This window comes from Hetaerina americana, unplaced genomic scaffold (assembly GCF_022747635.1).
Source record: "Hetaerina americana unplaced genomic scaffold, ioHetAmer1.1.p SCAF_82, whole genome shotgun sequence".
Classification (NCBI taxonomy): domain Eukaryota; kingdom Metazoa; phylum Arthropoda; class Insecta; order Odonata; family Calopterygidae; genus Hetaerina; species Hetaerina americana.
The window spans coordinates 1,122,587-1,145,707 of record NW_027287450.1 but is presented as its reverse complement, the minus strand read 5'-3'; the positions used below and the strand labels follow the sequence as shown (position 1 = coordinate 1,145,707).

At 36.0% G+C, this 23,121-nt stretch overlaps 1 protein-coding gene across 1 annotated transcript; it reads right to left on the bottom strand.

Moving 5' to 3' along the window:
* Window positions 1-274: 274 nt before the first annotated feature.
* On the bottom strand, window positions 275-21,871 carry LOC139698325 (uncharacterized). The gene is made up of 5 exons (XM_071597226.1): window positions 21,699-21,871; window positions 20,991-21,186; window positions 15,649-15,766; window positions 7,935-8,093; window positions 275-7,786 (listed from the first exon to the last, which is right to left on the bottom strand). Exons 2-5 carry the CDS (start codon window positions 21,159-21,161, stop codon window positions 5,235-5,237), a joined length of 3,000 nt encoding a protein of 999 aa, XP_071453327.1. The 5' UTR covers window positions 21,162-21,186; window positions 21,699-21,871; the 3' UTR covers window positions 275-5,234.
* Between the last annotated feature and the right edge of the window lie 1,250 nt (window positions 21,872-23,121).

The window sequence follows — 23,121 nt, the reverse complement described above, 5'->3', positions numbered from 1 at the left end:
GTTGCAGTCAATACAAGTAATAATAAGTCAGTGAAAGAAAGATAATATACAATAACTCAGTAAACCACATTTAATCCAAAGGCAATGAAGTACAAACTGGCTGAAAAGGGTAAAACACAATTTGCACCATTTTTCCTCTTATAAACTACTATTTTCAAAATACTAATATATCCATCAAAAAATTAGGTTTCCACTGCAAAAAGGATTCAATTTGCAGTAGTATCCTTTCATTTATAGATACAATATAGGTAGGAAAAAATGAGAAATATTTAAATACTGCAATAAATAAAATGTTTATTCTCAGTCCTGTGAAACACTGTCCTTTTATGCGAAGCAACAAAATTGCAGAAATACACATTAGAAGTAACAATGGCCAAATGTTAATGTTTTGTAATACAAAATGCAATATCAGAACCACAATACCAAAAGATAAAATATTACAAAAATCAAATAGTACATATCTTACATTAATAATGTAGAAGCATGTGACAAAATATACAGTATTTATGCAGCCTTGGCACAATGATACAGCGGACCCTTGTTGCTTTCTGATTGTATACAATATGAAAAAAATTATTTTAAGCACCAATTACCACCCAAAATATTAATACAACTCAGGTTATGAACAAATAATTGGTAAGGTCAGGCTATAAAAAACCTTAAAGCCATAATAAACCACTATTATTCAATAAAAGCATCTTTAGTAAGTTATGGAAGATAAAATTTTACAAAAAATTACGAGAGCATAAATAAAACTAAAATGGCATAATCATTACATTAGTAGGAATTTCCAATGTCATTGTGTCAATGCCTTAACTTTTGGGGGATGCGGGAGAAAATCTATTTTTAATTTCATTGGAATGAACGATATTTTGAGATGGCCTCCGAAGCCCATCAGAATATAACAAAATGAAGACATTAGATTCAGGAATTAATATACATAAGTGGTATTGACTATAAACCAAAAGATATCATCACATTCATTATATCATAAACCGTTTGGTTTTTTCTAAAGTAAAATTAATTTTATCATTTTAAGACAGTGCAGCTGCTAATTTCATTTAATAGCCGATTAAAAATTGATCTGTCTGTTTTAATAAGAGGCAAAATTTTTTTATTAACATAGAAGCATCTCTAACACTAATTAGATCTTCAAAGATCTCCCACTTGACCCATTATTTTGGGAAAAAATGTATAATACTGGATCATACATTCCAATTTGCAAGCTATTTTTTTAAACTAACTGTATGTTGATAAAGTTTTAATCAATTCACAATTTTAGTTTAAAAATGAGTTTTTATTATACAATGGAGTTAATTTTGGCGAGATGGAACTTACAATTTTATTTTTTAGCTTTATTAGGACTGATATTCATTTAAGTTTGTAACGAACTGTAAGTAATTAGCCTGGTACAAAGGTAACTTGCTGTTTAAACCTTATGTTATACCTGCAGAGGAAGATGTTGGTAGATAGATATTTACATGAAGGCAATTTTTGGAACAAAATTCACCTGAGCTGTTGAAAGCAACTAAGACAAATAAAAATGAATACTATCACATTTTGAAACACCATAATGGCATGTTACCAATGTCAGATAAAACATAATTTACATACCAGTATTTCATAAGAATAAATATCGATCCCTGCAGAGTCATTTATTTGAAATAATAAATTCATTCAGTTATCACAACAAAGGAATGACTTCGTGTAATATCTTATCTCTCTCCTGGAGGAGGAATCTAACTTTCAGAATTAAGAATGTAGGAGAAATCTTGCAGGTGATATATAAGTCACTTATTCGGAAGAACTAAGTAATCTCACAACAGCCTACTTATTTTTATAAACAACTGTTACTGGCATGCTTTTCACTCACATTACTTAGTAGCAATATGGAGCTTAAACATTATTTATATGCCACCCAAGACTTTGGCCTGACTCAATTTTCAATTCCTGGATTAAATTCCGCAGACTGATAAATGAAAAAAAGAAAGAAATGGAGAATAAGGGGATTCACTATACAGATAAAAGAACGATTTCCAAAGAATATGATGCTTATTTCATAAGAAAACAATTATAACTTGATTGAATGTACAATTTCAAAAATGAATATGCACTGAATGTGAAAATGAAATCATGCTAAAAACTAAATGTAAAAAGAACGTACCAATGCTTGTGAAACAATGGAAAACGAAAAAGTCAAGATCGTAAAGTTGATTTGCCCTGGGTTTGTTAGGCGACACAATAGCAACAAGTCAGAGGGAAATGGAAAAAACACACCCGGTCACTTGGGTGAGTTTGGGAAACAGAGACCCTTGTGTACCACAATCATTCACAAACAATTCAAAAATCAATAAAGGAAACAGACAACCACTCGATCACTAAGGTGCGCTAACAGTCACTCTCTAGAATCGCATTCATAACACATTCACGGTTTGCTAGGATGTCTTCTATGCCAGGGACCCATTGATCTCACGCAGGAATGAACATAAATTAAAACAAAATTAAAAAATCAAAAAGAAATGACCTAAGCTCACGTTCACAGTCATTCACATCACTTGGGCATGTCAGACTATAGTCTATTCTTAGAATTCCTACATAAAATAACTGCTGAACTACTTTTTAGGAGTTGTTCAAGAAATAACCTAAAATGCCAATTTATAAAATCAAGTAATATAATCTTTCAATATCTTTTTAATAATACCATTATTTCAGTCAACACATTGAAGCATTCCAGGGTCCACTGTACCACAAAATGATTACTTTTTTAACTAGAGACACATGCTCAATTTCACAACATGAAGCAACTGATCAACTTCACCTCCTTAAGATACTAAAATGTTATGAAAGTGAAAATATATTTAAATATCTAGCAGAAAATATACCATATTTCATTTCTTGGTTCTGATATCAATTCCAAAAATACTTAAAAGTATGAAAGCACATTACAATACAATAATTAACAGATATGTGTTAGCTGCCCAAATACCTAGAGCAGTACACTCTTGATTAAACAGGGCTCATTTACTCAGGATGCCCTAACTTCCAATGAAAGATTTAAAATCTATGCAAGTATTTTGGAACTAGAAAAAGGTGGGCACCAAAAATATGCATAAAAGCCAATCATGTTTCCTTGGAACTGGTTTCCAAATTGAAAAAAATTAGGTTCATATGCATAACATACATTATTAAGTAATAATCAGAAATGGTTTACATGTAGAGATACTTTACATGCAAATAAAAACCATGATGTTTAAAAATCTATAAAAATTAAAGAGCAAGTTTATAATTATGACAAAACCTGTATTATCCAAGTTGACTCGAAGAACTAAATATTAAATAACAACATATGACAAATATGCAAGACCACACAAAAATTATAATGAGTAATATCAACATATGTCACACGGCAAGTTATAAGCCAGGATATTTTACATTCATTTGAATATTTGAGAGTACACTGAAATTACTTCTTTGGCATAGCAATTTTAAATGAATAAATATAGCATGGCAATCATATCTTACCATGTTTGCACAAAAACTGCTACTGTGGGCCATTCATCGGAAAAAAGGTGATTGGCTTGATAATTTTTGGCATAATGTTGAAATAAAATCTTTATGCAATGGACCTCAAAATTATACCCCACTAATAAAAAAGAATTTTTTTTCCCAGCTCATATGACTTCATTTACTGGAATATTATTTCCAAATGACATTGAATCTGCATTAAGATGCATTTCCACCAGAGACTTACTTGAGGAATTGCCTGCCAGTCTCTTACTGCAACATTATGTTAACCACATATAGTCTCTCTCCAGAGTGATTCTCAGATATATAACAATTATCTCCCATGGAATGGGAGTGATAGCTGGTTTCCACAACTTGAGAGTACTTGTGAGCTTCTGCATTTCAATTGGACACAACTTATCAGAAGCATATAGAAGGAATGTGGTAGGATAGGGATTTAGCCAGTACACTGCAGGATCAGAAGCCATATGGGTACATTTCTGTCTAGAAATGCATCCAATATCACCGAAGTCTTACATGTTAAAATTCTGCAAATTGGAAATTGCAATTTCAAATATTCCTAGGCTACAATTATAGAATGCAATGAAATTTCACACAACTTTAGACTCTTCAACATAAATTAGCGGGTAAGCTGTTAGTTCTTTAAACAATGCAGTAAAATAAAAAAAGTGTATTGAAATACAGTAATTTTCCATATACAATATGCAATTTTTTATACAAAATACTTCCAAAAATGCACATTTGCATCAGAGATAAAGAAAAACAATATTCTAGCATATAACAATCCTTGTTAAAAAATATTACTACATCACTCAATGAAGTAGCTGAAATAAGACTGGCAATGAGATGATTGCAGTATTAAGTTACACTGACCTCACACTAAAAATAGGGTTCAAATAATAGATGGAAATTCACTGCATTGAATCATATTCTTACTGTATATGATATTCTAAATTTACCATAATTCAAATTAATAAAAAAACAAAAAAATGAACAAAGTATAGCTTCTGATACATTTTCTCATACTTTTTAAGTGAGAAGAGCATCACAAGAATATTTTCAAGACTTTTACAATGAGAATTGGAAAGAGAAATAAAAGGGAAAACGAAAGTGCATTGCTACCATCTCCTCCAAAACACATTTATCCCCTTAATCGAACATCATTACCAATAAAGTCAATGGGGAACAATCAAAACTTGGCAAATCCAAAAGTTGGCATGTAGCTCCCAGGAGGTGCTCAATTAAGTGCTGGGGGCATGGGCAGGGGGCTGGGGGGGGGGATCCCCCAACAGCACAGATCTCTTGCTCAGAGACAACTCACACAGCCATTTATGCAGAACAGATGTTGATCTCGCGAGGGTCTATTTCCTTGATTTTTTTCTCATAAGTGTACATGTTCCTGGAAATTTAGACATCCTCTTTCTTATTCCTTTAGTTTAAAAGTCTAATCTGTTCCTTAAAAAACTGAATATCCATTGAACCAATAAGAGGAACATAACCATACATTTCAAGAAAACAGTGGCACCTATCAAAAATAAAATCAAATAATTTACAAATCTTATCACAATTGATTCCATAACTTTTTGGTAACTAATGAAAGACCACAAATTTGAATTACAGATGCACTTTCAGGCAATATTTCTTTTGTGTATCAGCAGTCAGAAATAGATCCATGAATGGACATATTAGGTACCCAAATACAATTGAAGTTAATGTCCATAAGTGGGATGGCCGTTTAAAAGCAAGCCAAGTTCATTGGGTGAGCCATGATTCCTCATCCCAGTAGAACTACTCGAAGGGGACCACTCCACCATGTCTTCCTCTTCATCATGTTGACTGGCTAGTTGATACCCAACATTTCCCACAGATACATACTTTTCTCCATGGTGAGCTACCAGACACCACAAGACTATGAAAGTACAAATACACAATGCATTTGTTACTGCTGCCGCATGCATCAGCATTAGCTGATTACTTTGCATTAAATACTGAACTACGAGTGGGAAAATAATCTCTCCCAATGCTACCCCCATAACAAACAGAGCCGCAACTTTGTTGGACACGTGAATGTACCTTTCTACCCACAATATACCCGTAGGAAACATGGATGCCAATCCTATCCCAAGGAAGGATGTACCCAACCAAAGTGCTGTTTCTACTTCATTGGATAGGGTCGAAAGGATAATACTGCCAAGTGAGCACATGACAAAATTAAAAATTAACATTGAGGTAGGACTAAACCCACTTGCACAAAAAATTGATGCAAACCTCATTGCAGCAAATGAACCCCAAAACAAAGCAGTCACACAATTCCCAGTAGATCTAGATAAGTTAAGATCACTGTGCATGACAAAGGAGAGTAAATAGCGCCCAAAAGTGACCTCCATACCAATATTAAAAAATAAGAACAAAGACATGCACGAGACAAGAGACCCCCATAAAAACTTACGGGAAATTTTGTACCGCTCCACTCCATCTTCCTGTTTGGATTTTGGGTCTCTAGGATTGTGGCATAAAAATCCAAGGAAAACAAGTGAAATGGAGAACACAAACATGCCAACAATAAGATATGTAAATTGGATTTTGTTGAAGCCATATTTTTCAATGCGGTTAGCAAGCACATCAAACAAAGTACTTATGTCTTCTGTATCATTGTCATATGTCCCTGGTTTGAAATGATGCTCATGCCTCTGTGGTATTTCAGATGTATACAATTTAGAAAAAGTTGCTTGACTTTCATTGTTGATATTAGTTCTATAGTTGGTGGATGAGATGTTTTCATGATTGTTTGATTTACTATCATCATCTTGGAAAAGCTTGCCTAACTCATGCACAGTAATATGAACAACATTTGAGGGTGAATTGGAGACAGCATTCAGAGATGCTATTCTTTCTGTTTTCTGTTCTAATGTGTTTCTGTAAAACTCACTATTTCTAGCCTTATTACCTTTCTCACCACTAATGTTCAAAGCTTTATAGGCACTCTGGAGAGGAGACTGAATGACATAATCATGCGACTTGGGTTTACTGACATCCACAAAATCTCCCTTACTTTTGTCCATTGGTGTCCCTTCCACCTGCAAATCGGACTCACTCCAATAAGTGGACACTGATGCAATGGGAACTACTGTGCTTGTGCTCTCCACCAATGATGATACATTTTCTTGACTGACATTTGGTTTTTGTGTACTTGTGATGGTCGAGTGTGAAGATTTTAGCACAGGTGTCATTTTTAAGTCTTCTTTTGTTGATTTTTGAAGGCTAGTCCTACTATTCTCCTTTCCAGGATGTACTATGATCTGGGAGAAAATTTTAGTGTCATTTTTCCCATTTTGAGCAATTTCACCTATCTCACCACTGACACCACCAATTTCACCGCTCTCTTTTTCACCTGAACTAATTTTTTGTCCTGATGTCTTTGCAGTTTCTGTGAGAGAAGAGTTGGGATCAGTTACATTTGGACCTTCAGTTGCACCACTACTGGATATCGTAGAATAACTAGAAGGCATTACAACTGATGCATTCATAGTGGTAGATGGAGGTGATGTTGACTCAGTGAAACTAGATGGTATTTGTAAAATGGATTTCACAGTAACTGAGGGAGGTGCAACTAATTCTGGTGGAGGCTTTCCAACTCTTATCCTATCCCAGTCCTTTGTCTGATCAAGTTTTCCCGCATCAGTGAAAGATGGTTTCGGTTTGGGAATTCTAGGGGTTGTGTGTAAACTTGGTGCCTGGGTGCTATTAATATATTCAGGTGAAACATCTATTTCACTCGCCAAATAATCAACACTTGTAACTATCGAGTCATTTTCAGAGGAGTATCCAAGTTCTGACTGATTTAAATGTGTTTTACTCATGGTAGAAGGTGATGATGTCCTGTATGTTTCTACAGTAGGGGAAACAAAACTTACATCTGCTGCACTGTAGCTGGTAGGCCACACCTCTCCAGAATCAGTATCGTTTAATGTGAAGGAAACATTGGCATGAATTTCATCCCTCCTAACTCTAAAAATGTGATCTTTCAAATGACTAGAATCAAATACCCTTTCCAATAACTTTTCTGTTTGAGAATCTGATATGTGGATATTTTGAGGAAAGGAACTGTTCACCTCCGATGACACATTGAATTGTATTACTTCCAAGAATGGGGTGGATAACATTGGAGCAATGAACACTCCAAGGCCAAAGCTGAAATGCAGAGCTTGCATGAAGGGACCACTGTTTCTACCCCAGAGGTCTAAACACAGTACATTGCATCCTGAAATCAGGAATAAATAAATTAATTAAAAACTTTATCCATATACTTCAGAGCTATTTAAATGGAAAATTCATGAATTCAAATTTGTTTTTAAGAAATGAGATGGAAGTTAAATTGAGAAATTATTATGTTTACAAATAATACAAACCAGTGTCAAGGAAGCCCATTAGAATTCCAAGTATAACCATAATGGCTTTCAGTAGCCATAAGATTTTACACCAAGGTGTGATGATAATAAATAATGATGTGAGCAAAAGGCTGATAAAAAGAAGAAAGAGACGATTGAAGCGGTCAAACAAAACCCCACCTAAAAGAAGAAGCAAAATAATTAGCTTAAAATTACTAGATTTAAATTGTAACACAATGATGTAGATACAAACTTTATACACAATCTAGCATCCAAATATCTAGGAAGGGGTTTACAAATAATGGTACTTGTTACAGCAAAATAAAAAATGGCAGGTCACCACACCTGTCTACTAGTATCCTCAATTACCAGAGCCTTCAAGTAGTCTGTGTTATTCCGAGAGCTTAGTTGTTGATGACTTCTAACTAGCTTTTAAAAACCTTTGAGGCCCATCAAATTACATCAGTACATGTCTACACAGATGGTAGAGAGAATGAACCTTCAAATGCAATGAAACTGCAGGAATATCAGAGCAGTAAGTTTGAAAAAAGTCATCCATTGATGCACACACAAGCACAAGAATCTCCAAGTAAAAAAATCAAACCTTGACCAGCATTTGAACCAGTATCCCTCAACAGCCGCCTGACTTTTGGCCAGGTTTAGGCCTCAGCCAGCAATTTAACTGTCAAAAAACAAAGCTGGGAATCACAGGAACAAGGATTGAACCCAGTCCTGGTGAATTATTTTTCCCCTGGCCAAATTCTTGAATTTGAGACTATTTATCTGCAATCATGCACACATTTACCCTAATGTCTCTGTTTCTTCAATGCAAACTTATTGCATAAACATTGAATGGAATGGAAACTGATAAAAGGTTATAATTATATAAATATACATTCTTCATTAAAGAAGTAATAATATACCTTCTTCATTAAAGCTTCAAATCAATAACAATAGGAGCCAGAAAGCTTGTCTAGAATATGTGATAACCCCTATCAGAATTTCATCATACTTCTTCACCATGATTTCTAACTCCTTCCTTGTACATTCTTCCACTTTGAGATGATTTGTTTCAAAACAGGATACCTAGTACCAGTAGATTAAATTCCCACTCTTAGGAAAGAAGCAGAGGGTCAAAATACACAATAAAACTATTTCCAGTAATGTCATTTAAAGGCAAGGTATTCAAATCCCATAATTTAGAGCCAGAGGTACGCCTGGAATGTAACTACTTGCATTTTAGAGACACTCCACCAGAAATTTAACTAAGAACGATGATTTCCAAGCTATATCTAAAAAATACACTTTGTATTTTCACAAAAATCATATATTTTAAGACAACCTATGTTTTACATGCAGCATCATCACTCGTTGATGTCATAGCACCAACAAGTTTGACCTAATAATGATTCTACTCGATAAAACCTAGGTAGTTTAAAAATTTATAATTTATGTGGAAACACAAAGTGCATTGTTTGGAATTATGGATCACTTCCACAAAGTAAATTTGGAACTCGTATCATTTCCAAGCTAAATATCCATATTCAATGTCTTATCGAGATTTTCAAGGGTTTCTTGGTCTGCAGCAACCCTGAAACTGCGTCAATACTGGCAGACCTACTTTACAAGTGACCAAAGCGGTGATTTTTTTAGGGTTTAACTTCAATGCAAAAGACCACTAATGATGATGAACTTTTGGCTCCTTATGGCATTAATAATAAGAAGAACATTTTGAAAATATATTACTCTCCTAATTTTACTTGTTCTAAGCTAGGTAATGAAGCACGTTCATATCATTTGGCATTCATTATTAATTGGCACTTAATGATACCTTTAAAAATAGGACTATTGCAAGCAGGAAATAGTCAGACTGGTTCATCCAGATTTTTTCTTAACTCAGGAATGCTGTTTTCATAGATTTTATCATAAATATATTCTTCTTAATTATAATATCAGAATGTTCCATATTTAAATGAAAAAGGTCCTTTTTTAATGATATTATTACACCAAAGCCGGCTTTACCCAAGGAACTATATTGTCATTATCATGCTTGGACTAATTTAAAGGGAGATTTGAGTGAGATTCTAAATACAAGATCATAAATGACATTAATTATTAGATGATCAAGTTGCCTGTATTTGCTATTTTTTCAATTTTATTAAAATCTCAATAATTTCCTGAATAAAATTATAAGTTCTAAGAAAGTTAGTCAACAATTTTGAGATTTTTTGTCTCAGGCGTAACTTTGTGGAATTTGCATAACATATTGAAATGTGATGAAATAATTGACTTTGTAATTCCACACACTTTATGTAAAAACACGACCCAGGTTTCGACTTTGAACGTCATCATCATCAGACCTGACCTGATGATGATGACGTTCAACGTCGAAACCTGGGTCGTGTTTTTACATAAAGTGTGTGGAATTACAAAGTCAATTATTTCATCACATTTCAACAATTTTGAGTGTGCACATGTAAACAGTGCTCCCTGCCTGGTGTAATATCTTTGCTGTTTCATTTCCCCAATATTGGTTTATGGAGATAGGTAAAATTGTTCTGTTTTCGTATTATTATTATAGGTAATCTACTGGTTAAGGTACATTTTGGATGAACATAAGCTACCAAATGGGACAGCGACAATTCCCTTGTGTCTCTTAACAAGCCAACCCAACATCCTATTCCGCATTAAGCCCCTCTTCAATTCTGCATATTTCCTTCCTGCCTTCATTCCGCCCAACATCCCTATCCTATTCCTGCCCCTTCCTCATTTGCCTAATATTTTCCCCTTTATCTTCATTACTCTTGAACATCCCACAGCCCATCAATATGCTTTTCATCAATTTTTCCTGCCTCCTTATGATTTCTCCCAGCAATACCCTCCCCTTGCCCACCATAATTACTCATTTGTTTTTCTTTCACTCCATTTTACCTTCTCCATCTATCTCCACACCTACATTTTAAAAGCCTCCTAAATCTACTTACTACCTTGATCAAAAAGTTCCCGGAATAACCACCGTGTGGCGCTCCCATCGTTCCGATTTGAGTTCTGTTTTTTTGGTTAAATTGGTACATCTGTTGTTGATATTCCCTTTAAATCTTAGTGTCATAACTTGACATTTGCAAAAGTTACGTAGCCAAGAGTACATCTATCTCTGTGTGTGTTGGCGATTTTTTACAATTTCAGAAATGGATTTAAATTTGCAACAACGAACTTGTATTAAATTTTGCGTAAAAAACGGATTTAGTGGCGCACGGACGTTGGAAATGTTGGAAAAGTGTTTCGGCAACGATTCTCTAAAAAAAACGGTCGTTTACCAGTGGCACGAGCGGTTCAGAAGTGGTCGTGAGTCAATCGAAGATGATGAACGCAGTGGCAGACCATCGACATCGAAAGTCGGTGAAAAAATTGATAAAGTAAAAGAAATGTTGGTCAATAACCACAAATTAACCATCAGAGAAATAGCGGAGGACTTGAACATTGCCTATGGATCCGCCCAAGACATTGTGGTTAATGATTTGGGTTTCCGTCGTGTAGCAGCAAAGTTGGTGCCAAAAGACCTCAATTTCATGCAAAAAAGAGACCGTGTTGACGTCGCAAAAGACATGATTTGCGAGGCTGAATCCGATCCCACATTCATCAAAAGGATCATTACTGGAGACGAGACGTGGGTTTATGAGTACGACACGCAATCCAGACATCAGGCAAGTGAATGGCGTTCACCAAATGAGCCGAGACCAAAAAAACCACGTCGTTTTCAGTCAAAAAAGAAGGCAATGCTGACGGTTTTCATGGATTACAACGGTGTAGTGCATCATGAATTTTTGCCAGAAGGCCAGACAGTAAACAAAGAGTATTATTTGGGCGTTATGAGACGTTTGCGTGAAGCAATTCGCCGAAAGAGACCAGAAATGTGGGCAGAAAACTCGTGGATTTTGCACCATGATAACGCACCGTCGCACAGTGCTATCATTATTCGTAATTTTTTGACGAAAAATGCAACAAATACCATCCAACAGCCACCGAATTCACCTGATTTGGCTCCCTGTGACTTCTTTCTGTTCAATCGAGTTAAAAAACCATTACGGGGAACGCGTTTTAGCAGCCGAGAGGAAGTAATGGAAAAATCGCAGGAAGCACTGATGGACATACCGAAAACCGAATATAAAAAATGTTTCGAGGATTGGATCAAGCGCTGGCATAAGTGTGTTGCAGTCGATGGGGATTACTTTGAAGGGGACAATATAGATTTAGATGAATAAACTTGTATTTTTAATTTTCTGAATAAATTCCGGGAAATTTTTGATCAAGGTAGTATTTCATCCTGCTTCAGTAACCATGTTTCTGCACCGTAGCTAACTTCTCTTCAAATCAAAATTTTAATGAGACTGGGGGTTCCAGATGGTGAGGTGGCTATCGTACTGGCTTCCCACCCAGAGGGCCCAAGTTCAAATCCCGGCAGTGTTGAATATTTTTCAGAGGAATCTCGATCCCTCCTCGAGGTGCTTTGTGGGGGCACTTTGACTGAGTATGCCGTCTGTCGGATGGGAAGTTAAGCTGCAGACTCTTTGGCGCCTTTTGTTAAGAGTAGGCTAATGCCAACACCGGGTTTCTCTCCACCCTTCATCCTTTCCTGTCCATCCCCTATGTCACAAATTACCTCAGCTGTCGGTTGCCTCCCCTAAATAATACTACTTTAATGAGACTTTTCTTAACATCCTTATGCAACATCCCTGTCATCAATTCCCTTCTCCTTGTGAAAGCTTCTTTGCTTAATGCAATTCTTCTTCTTACATCGCTATTACTTTGACCATTTAGGTCCAAAAGACATCTGAGATACGTAAACTGTTCCACCTGCTCTACTTTTTGCCCTCTTATTTTAATGTTTAGCTTAGTCTTTGTTTTATTTACAGTTACTCTCATCTATTGCACTTAATTTTCAATTCACTTAGCAATGCTTGCAACCCCTTGGCCGACTGACAAACTCAAAGTTGGTCATCAGCAAACCAAACTGATTTTACAAATTTCCCTCCGACTTTCATTCCAATCTCCAGTTCTTCCCAGGCTTCTCAAATCATTTCCTCCATATATATGCTGAAAAGCACCAGTGATAATGGATAACCCTACCATACTTCTCTTCCAAACACGGCCCATCTGAACTCTCTGTCTCCTACTCGTACCTGAGAAGCCTGAGACATGTACAGGTTGTAGATCAGTCTCTTATCCCTCCAATCTATTCCGATTTTCTGCAACAAATTCATTATTTTTTTCTCAAATTACTCTATTAATGCCTTTTTGAAATCTACAAAACAGGAATATACATCCTAACTGTATCCTATTTCCTCTCTATTCCTGCCTTCATTACTGCAGTGGCATCATATGTGCCTCTCCCCTTCCTGAACCCAAACTGGTCATCCCCTACCTACTCATTGGCTCTGTTCTACATCCTTTTGTTGATGATCATGAAAACCACTTAAACTCCATGAGAAATCAAACTTACTGTTCTGTCATCCTTACATGATCCAGCATTTGTTATTTTTTGATTAGGTACTAACATTCATCTGACAAAATCTTTCAGCCAAATTCTACTTTCATAAATGTTACGAATTAGTCCATGAAAACTCTTCCTCCCACCTTTCCGTAAACCATTAAGCTGTTTCATGTGAATGCTTTCTACCTGGCCTTACTTCATTTCAGCTCGGGATTGGGATGGTGTGGTGGCTAATGCACTGGCTTAATAATGAGAGGACCTGGGTTTGAATCCTGGAGGTGGCAGATATTTTTCAGTGGTATCCCAATCCCTACTTGAGGTGCTTTGTGGAGAGAGCACTTTTAGTGAGTACGCCGTCCGTCGAATGGGATGTTAAACTTCAGGCCCCTAGGCACCTTTTGCTAAGAGTAGGCTTATGCCGATACAGGAATTATCTCCACCTTCCTCCTTTCCCTTCCATCTCTAATGATGCAAAGGACTTCAGCTGTTGGTTGCCTCTCCTAAAAACTACTTGATTTCATTTCCCTTAAAGCCCTTTCTATTTTGGTATCAAGTAAACGTGGACCTAAGCTATCCTCATTTACGTCATATTCTCACTCTATTTATGCCTAACCTTGCTGGCTTAATGTTTTTACCATAGAGTTCTTTTCTATATATTCCTTCCATTCCTCTTGAATTTTTCTGGTTCACGAGTATTTTACCTGATTAAGCTCAAGGCTGTTAACACAGATCTTCCCTTCATACTTCCCGATAGTTTTAATTTTCTTGTAGAGTGCACCAATTTTACCCTTTCCCTGCAAACTTTCCATATCCTTGCACTGCATCTTCCACCACACACTTCTTTTGCTCTCAGTGTTATTTGTCTCAATTTATTATTTAAAGCTGCGTACTTCCTTCTGCCTCACTCTGTACTTTTATTCTTCCATTTCCTTCTCTCATCTATTTTTCTAATCATCTCACCTGCAATCCATGGATTCTTTGTCCTTTTCCTATTAATAGTTTCTACATACGGGGATCGAGATGGTGCGGGGGCTAACGTACTGGCTTCCCACCCTGAGGGCGCGGGTTCAAATCCCGGCGGTGTTGAATATTTTTCAGAGGTATCTCGATCCCTACTTGAGGTACTTTGTGGAGGGCACTTTGAGTGAGTATGCCGTCCGTCGGATGGGACGTTAAACTGCGGACCCCTTGGCGCCTTTCGTAAAGAGTAGGCTAATGCCGACGCCGGGTTTCTCTCCACCCTTCATCCTTTCCTGTCCATCCCCTATGGCGCAAATGACCTTAGCTGTCGGTCGCCTCCCCTCAAAACTACTACTACTACTAGTTTCTACATTTTCTTTCACAGCTTTTGATATCTCTATCACCAGTTTTCCTCAATAGTACTCAGCTCTGTTTCCTCGCTCATGATTTTCTCTACCGCCTGATGATACTACTTGCTTTTCGATCCAATTAATGCTTCTACGCTCCATTTCCTAAACCACCTTTTCTCTTTTATACTTTTGAATAGAATGTTATACTTCATAAGTACTAAATTGTGATAATAGTCCACATCCGATCCTAGGAAACAGTGCATAGATCAAAATTGGTTATGAATCAATCAATTGTTTTTGCATTCACACAGAAAAATATTTTCTTTAAATGAAGAATAACTCATTTACTGTTAAGTGATTAGAAAATTTATACAAAAATATTATATTTTTTCCATTTTTTGTTGATATTTGTCGGATTGAAGACTGAAAGGAATTGAAAAGTTTCCAGCATTCATCACAAAAATAATTTTTTCTTCTCAACCCAAGAGTTGCAGCTACTGATACCGCTACCTAAAGCTGCAATTTGGGGGTGTACATGTCATGTTTTAAGCTCAAACTGTGAGATAAATAGCAGAGATGTCTTCCCTTCCTGATCACCAGCTTCTCCCACATCATCTCCCTAATTAAGGAATGTCAAGTTGGAGGCCCCCACCCTTAATGACAGCTGTCTCAAGTTTCCTCTACAAGTATTGGGGGCTGGCTTTGTGCTCTTGGAAGATGGCCTGGGCATTTTCACTCATCAGTGTTGGTATATTAATTGTAATGCTTGAAGGTATCACGCTACCTTTCTGATTCTTAAGCCACAAAATCCACAACCACATCACATTTCTCCATGAATTAACAACACCATGACAAAGAGGATTACAAATATTGTATAGTTATTTTTTTCCTAGCAGACATTAAATTTTTCAGCAATTCTAAATTAAATACTTGCCTATGAAAGATCCGACAAGGTATCCAGATGCACGTGCTGTGTATATGTTGGTATGAGGTGCCATCGATTGATCTGCTGGATCCAAAATTCCAGGCATTGGGATAGCCATGCACAATCCCTGGAAAGAAGATACAACTTAGTTACAAAAGTACATGAATTAATACAGCCATAGGCTCCTTTTCAGCCAAGTTATCAGAAATAAGGCTGGCATTTCTGGTCTTAGCCATATGTAGGACCATAGATTATGATGAAAGTGTGTAATTTGCTAGGTGGCTATAGTACTGGCTTCGTATGCTAACAACATGTACTAGATTCTTGTGGTGGTGCTTCGGTAGTATTTGCTGTATTGGTCGCTCTACTTAAATACTAAGAATAATAATCCTTTGTCCATTGGCTGGAAAGTTACCCTTGGACCCTAGTGCAGCTACCATTAAAAGGAGATTTCTTCCCTTCAGTCACTTCCTGAAGTCCTCCTCATCTCTCATTACCCTACTGCCCTCACTGACATGAATGATGTCAGTCATCAGCAGCAGATGAAATGTATTTAAAATAGTGTGTCGATATCAAGGACATTTTGCACCACAAGCAATCCATTTATAATCTATTTCAGGTGTACTTAAAGGATAAATCACACACTTCTTTATAATATTATAAACTAATAAGGGAATAGTATAGCGTGTTGGTACTTATGAAAGATGCCAGAGGCCATTTATGGTCATCAATTCTAAAAATTGATCGAATACCATATATAAGTCTCTTATAATAAGGTCTTTGGCTTCCCCCAATACCAAGTCTTTGAGGCGTGACTAGGTATGCATCTCACTCAGTTGGTGGTCTAAAAGTAAGAACTTAATTTACACTCTTTGCAACAGGGAGTGATTTTTCTTCCATAAAAAGGAATGGGTCAAGGCATAAAAAGGAGTAAATCAGCTTCGTGTGCCCAGTTTCAAGTCATTTTTATCAAGTCAATTTCCTATCCTAATGATTGCTTACGATGAACTCAACGATGAAAGTGGCCAGTATATTGTAAAGAAAATTACATTGGAAAATAATAAATAACAAATGTGTCCAACTGAACTTCTCTCCAATGAAAAGATCACTCAGATTGTGGAAATATTATGTACTATAAAGACAATAAAATTAGGAATTTAGAGGAATAGAAGGGGTAAAATTGAGTGGGAAGTAAATCAACATGAGCACTCGGCTTCTCTGAAGTCTGTACCGGAAATGATCATTCACTGCTCAATCACACATCACTGATGTTCTCTCTTTAACAACTGAATATCAGGCAGCTATGAGGCCTTATGTAAAATGGAATTGCCACTTAAACTTCAAATTAGACAGGTATGTACTTCTTTAGATTAGAGGAAGTTAGGCACACACACACACACATATACAAGAAAGACAGCTGCTGGGAGAAATTCAAAGGAGGCAGCACAATTGGATGCAGGAGATACTGAGAGGCTGAAGATGGTGATGGAGGGGAAAATGAGTATGAGGGAAAAACAGAATAAGTAATTAGGATGGAATCAAGGGAGGTAGTAAGCATACACATCTAAAGAATCAGTTATTGCAGTATGTATTATGGGTTTTAAGGATTTTTGCTTGCTCTAGTTAGAGCTTATGAGCAGAGTCGTGCGTGGTACCAGGCTCCAACAAAAAACTACCTTAAGCAGATAATGCAACAGTTTCAGAGTGTAAAAATCATTCGCCTTGACTGGGTTCGAATCCCAGTCAAGGCGAATGATTTTTACACTCTGAAACTGTTGCATTGAAATGCACATTAGCGGATGACTCCGTTAAAAGTTACTGTTGCGGCATCTCCCGCAGTTTCTTTGGAATTTGCTTAAGCAGATAGACCAATGCTTTAAAAATTTGATTCTTAATTATTGGCTTCGATGTCAGGAATTACAAGTGTCTTAAAGTTTAGTCTCATTGTCAGAATTATTATTGTTATTTCAGGTGCATAACATAATATATTGTTGATCCTAGTTGTGAACAGTGGACCCTTCATTAATGGAGCACTGATTTCCTGGAAAATGATGTCAATTCTTGGAAAAATTAGCATGTCCAGCTTCACTAAAACGGCACACCTCCAAAGAATGCAGCAGTGAGGTCGGTAACATTTAAGTCGCATTAAAAAGTACCATTCTCATTGACCACTTTAGAAGCCTGAAAATTTACTCCCTGCAAGAATCATTACTTGACAACTAGATGGCTGAGGAAAAGAAATTAAATACTCTAGTGCAAAAATCACAAAGACATAAATGTAGGTACCACAGTGAAAATTAACATGATAAATATGTTAGAGCAAAATATTAAGGTCAACATTTCTATGCAAAGCATTAAACATTGCCTGAATTCGTGCATTTTAAATGCGTTATCCCTCCAATGAGGGTCAAGTGGGGCAAGGGACGCAAAAAAGAACAGATATACTAGGGTGACAATTAGTAACATCTCTTGAAAGCACCTCAAAATGACAGCCGGGGAACTATCTTCAGTAAAATGCATCAAACATTGATACTGTTTTGGAAGATCCACAAATTACAGTTTTTCAGAGGATGAAAATTCCTCGATTCCAAAGTTGACAGTCACCATGTGTATCTCAAATATACCAAAAAAGTCTTTATGAAAAATATTCTTCAACATTTTCTTTCTTTCTACAATAATCATTTGGTAATCCAAAGAGTTTTGATTTAAACCTACAAAAAAACCATTATTGAAATTTATTCTATCTATATTCCCCATTTCTGTTTGTTTTTCATTGCTGTTACTTGCTACAAAGATCAATGGTAGTGAGGATGAGACGCAGTTTTTAATTGTGACAATAATGTAATTATTATTCACCTGGACCTATTCCTAATAAAAGAATGCACTCATTGCCTTACATTTTTCATTGAATTATCCTTTTCTTGAATGGCACCCAAAATGTTTCTAAAACCACAGCTGATTTCAACTGCTATTGCTCAGATGTCCTTTGAAACTAATTGTTTTCAACTGCAGTTTAAAAAATTGTTTATGTGGCCTATATTTCATGTGGAGTTTGAGGCTGACAACCAAAGTACATGATTATGGATTTAGAGAGTGAAAAGACATGGTTTTTTCTCATGTGATAAAAGAGAGGGAGGATGGAGGAGGTGATAATGTTTGCTACACCACATTACAGGGCGGGTGAATTAATTAAGGGATGAAGAGAGCAAGTCTATCAAAAACATTGCATTAAATAATACTCAAAACAGTTCTTGCATTAGAAATTATAAGTAAATTAATTTATGCTGGTGGCTTTTATATGCATATCAGATTATATAAAAAGGTATGAAGGGGCTAACTCATTCATACAAGACAGATCTAACATAGTTTTGAATAAAAATTGCAATTTCAATTAAAATATGTCAGCCTCAAAGAACACAACTTACTTGGCTTCTTTCTTTCTTACCTGGAACAAAATTACTTACAATCACTTACTCATTGAAAGACGTTCAAGTGGAGGAAGGATATCAACTAGTAGTCACTATCTTGTAACGAGTAACAAGTGAACAGCTGATTGTAAAAGTATAACTCTCCATCAAAATTGAAGCATGACTGCTAAACTAGGGTAAATTAGTACAATGATAAAAATATTTTCAAAAATAGTCCTGAAGATGAAATGTTTACCAATATTTCATCTATAGCATGCCATTACAGGTTTTCTTGGGAAAGAAAATTTTGTAGTCTTTAGAAATACAATTGAATGATACGAAAAATTCCAGATTTTGTGGTCCCTTCTGAATGTTGGATGACTTAATTGTTGCACAGGAGGTTGTTTTAAATTCTTATATTTAACTAAACAATTGCTAAGAGAGAGAGATAAATTGTCCTTTCATAATAAAATATTTTATCATATTACTGTGGTAAGCCTTCCATCATGTTTGAACTTAGCAGGATGTCTGTGCTCAGAATGTCTTGGCCTTGACAAGTATTTATTTCTGTATTCTGTATGAAATTTTATTCAAAAATTGCATTGTGACAGCAGAATTAAATATTATCCTATTTATATTTATAGAAAATGGTAAATTACAAATTCTTAATTTCAGTATTCAACATCTGGACAAAAATGAAATCCCACCCATTGAAATACGCAACCCTTTTAAGCATGTCCCATCTTCACTCACTTCAATTATGTCCAATTTTTATAAGGCTGCGACTCTCCGAATCAAAAGGTCAACTATCCTATCTTGGTAGAACTTTGATCAAGATGAATTTATGATCTTGTAATGGTATGTGTTTCAAACTAGACTGTAGCTAATTACAAAGTATGATATTTTTTGGCAATAGGCAACAAAATCAGTACATGGGGAAGTAGTAGTAGTTTTTAGGGGAGGCGACCGACAGCTAAGGTCATTTGCGCCATAGGGGATGGACAGGAAAGGATGAAGGGTGGAGAGAAACCCGGCGTCGGCATTAGCCTACTCTTTACGAAAGGCGCCAAGGGGTCCGCAGCTTAACGTCCCATCCGACGGACGCCGTACTCACTCAAAGTGCCCTCCACAAAACACCTCAAGTAGGGATCGAGATACCTCTGAAAAATATTCAACACCGCCGGGATTTGAACCCGCGCCCTCAGGGTGGGAAGCCAGTACGTTAGCCCCCGCACCATCTCGAGAGGTCTAAGCAAAATCTATACTTCCATCACTTAGTGGAAGGTAATGTTTAATAACAGTTTAAGAATCAGGGAATAGAATTTTTAAAGAACATCTTTTTAAGTGTGCTTCGCAGAAAAATTGCAAACTGGCTGCTCACAGAACCTAAAAGTTGGTTTGATATGAGAGGGCTAGGCTCACCTCATTTCTAAGAAAACATTGTGTGAAATACAACTGGACAGAATGGGCATCAGGATAGACGAGGGCAGTTACTTTCCCTGTTCTATGGTTACCCAGGAAGGTCTGGTATCCCATAAATTATTTAGCTTAATTCGGTCGGCTATAAAGTTCACCAATTTGAAAAATGAAAGAATTTAACATTGAAAGAAATATCAGGAACAACAACAGCAAAGCATTTCGACGTCAAGACCAAAATCTTAGATATCTCTGCTTTTATGATGGTCACTACGCAGCAATGACAATATTTCAAGGGCAAGCCCGACTTCTTTAATGTATCAAACAAATTTGTCCTTTACTATATGGTATTACTAAGTGGCTATTAATGTCAGATATAAGTAAAATGAGCAGTGGCCAAGACACGTTGCTATGCCTTCCGCCAATTACTTTCATATTCAGGATACTTACGTAGATTCAAATCTATAATTACAAACTCTCCTAGAAATTATTTTACAGAACAATTAACGCAAAGCAAAAATTACTTACCAAACCGAAAAAGGCACCGCAGAGTCCTAAAGTTTTGGCGAATTGGGCGCATTTTCCTGTTGAAATTCGTCTTATCGCCGTTTTGGTTTTGGCATTACTATCCAGTAGACCAGCATGGTCAAACACAACATCTTCTTCAAAAAGTTCATCCTCATCTTGATAAGTTTCCATACTTCCTTTCCCCTTATCCAAATTTCTAAAAGTAACACAATGATCCATATTACTAAAATATTTTAGTCTGTTCAAGTTATTGCCACAATATTTAACACTTCATTTCTAATCCAGACGCAGATTATTGCCACACTAAACAGAGGTTAAAAATCGGCGATTGGACGATTAAATGGGTAGACTGAGAGACGTTAACACAGAAGAAAATAAAACATGCCAATTTCCATCGGACGCCAACGGGCAATTTTAATTAAGACACGGGTCATGCATCATTGAATTTTCATAGCCAAATCGAAACTAGCGGACAAAATTGGACAATAAAGTAAACAACAACCAATTAACTGAAAGTAACAACCGATTTGTAACAGCTCCAATGCACTATTTCTAAGATCATCAGGAAATATAAATGACCAACATTCGAACAGATTATCGATGGATGATCATTATTAACAACCCTAATTTAAGAAGAACGACGGTGTACTGTCATATATCAATCGTAGTCCGGAACACCTAGACATAAATACACAATTAGACATTCACCTTGAAGACGTGCATTCTTCTCGAACTATTAAGTGTCACTACAAGCAGACTTCCTATCATTATATCAGATTTTACACCTTCATACGTTGATAGGACACACGCACATTTCAATCTTTCCACACATTTCCACTTCCCCAAAAAATGTAAATTTCTTAATCGTAAGGACGTCTTGTATTGACATTTGAATAACGACAATTGCAAAAATTACGCTTATCAATTGAAAACCACCATGAATGACTTCCGCGAATTTCAAAATATCCTTCTCTCTAACTTCAAGTGAATTCGAAACATATCTCTCAACTAAGTTTAATTAGAATTTCCATCAAACTAAAATGGTTTTTAATACTCCGATCTTCTTCCATTAATGTGAAACTACTAAAATTACCGAGTTCAGACCTGTTTTCGTAGTCGCAACTTGCACTTTCAAAGCACCATCCTTGTGTATCATCACCAATGCTGTTTGCGGTTAATAGAGATTGATGTTGCGTATAAGGACTAGAACCAAATTTAAAATCATCTAGAAGATTAGGCAAATTAAGTAAGACTTGTCCAATTGTCAACGCGTTTTCACTTCGGAGTACACATTGTTTATTGATTTTAAGCTCCTACAGTTGCCAAAATTATGACATATTAAATGTATAATGTGTCATATATTTGATATATAGTACATTGTTATACATTTTGGTTATACTAAATAAAACAAATTAATTTGGATTTTACCATATACGTCAAATTTATTGGAAATAGAAGCATTGTATTGATAAATTGCGTGCATCAGCCTAGAACCGTGTTGCTCTACTTTTTGCTTGTTATGCGTTTCCCATTCTTCCCCGCTCCCAAATCCTATTTTATACTAATCCCGTGGCCTCAACCTCAATCTTTTGGAATCATACAAAGTTATTTTCCAATTTAATGTTTCTTTCAACCTGACTTTGAGCCATCCAGGAGCGTATCAAAAGAGATAAAATCAATCATATTTCTCCGGACTTTTAGGAAAAGTTTAAAACATGTCAAACAAATATTTTATGGAAAATACCGTTTCGGGAAAAATATTAATACAGAGTGTCGTAGGAGAGTCGTAATACAATTGTCGCGAGGCTTAATCCAGACAGTATCCAAGCAAAACAAAAAATAACAATTTTCTCGAAAACTTCTGAAGACATCGTAACGTGTTACTTATACCAACCTACTGTTTTCTTAGGTTATATGCACCTATAATATGGATGAAAAACTTAAACTACATGCGTTCTTGTACTATGTTATATTTATTTAAAAATCTTTGATCATATGTACGGTAGAGAATTGAAAAATGTCACTCTGCCTTTCATTTGGTCAGTAAAATGAGCTAAAAAGTCTTTGAAAATGTTTATTTCCTTGAAGGTTAAATTAACTATGAACTATTAAAATGATCAATAGTAAGCGT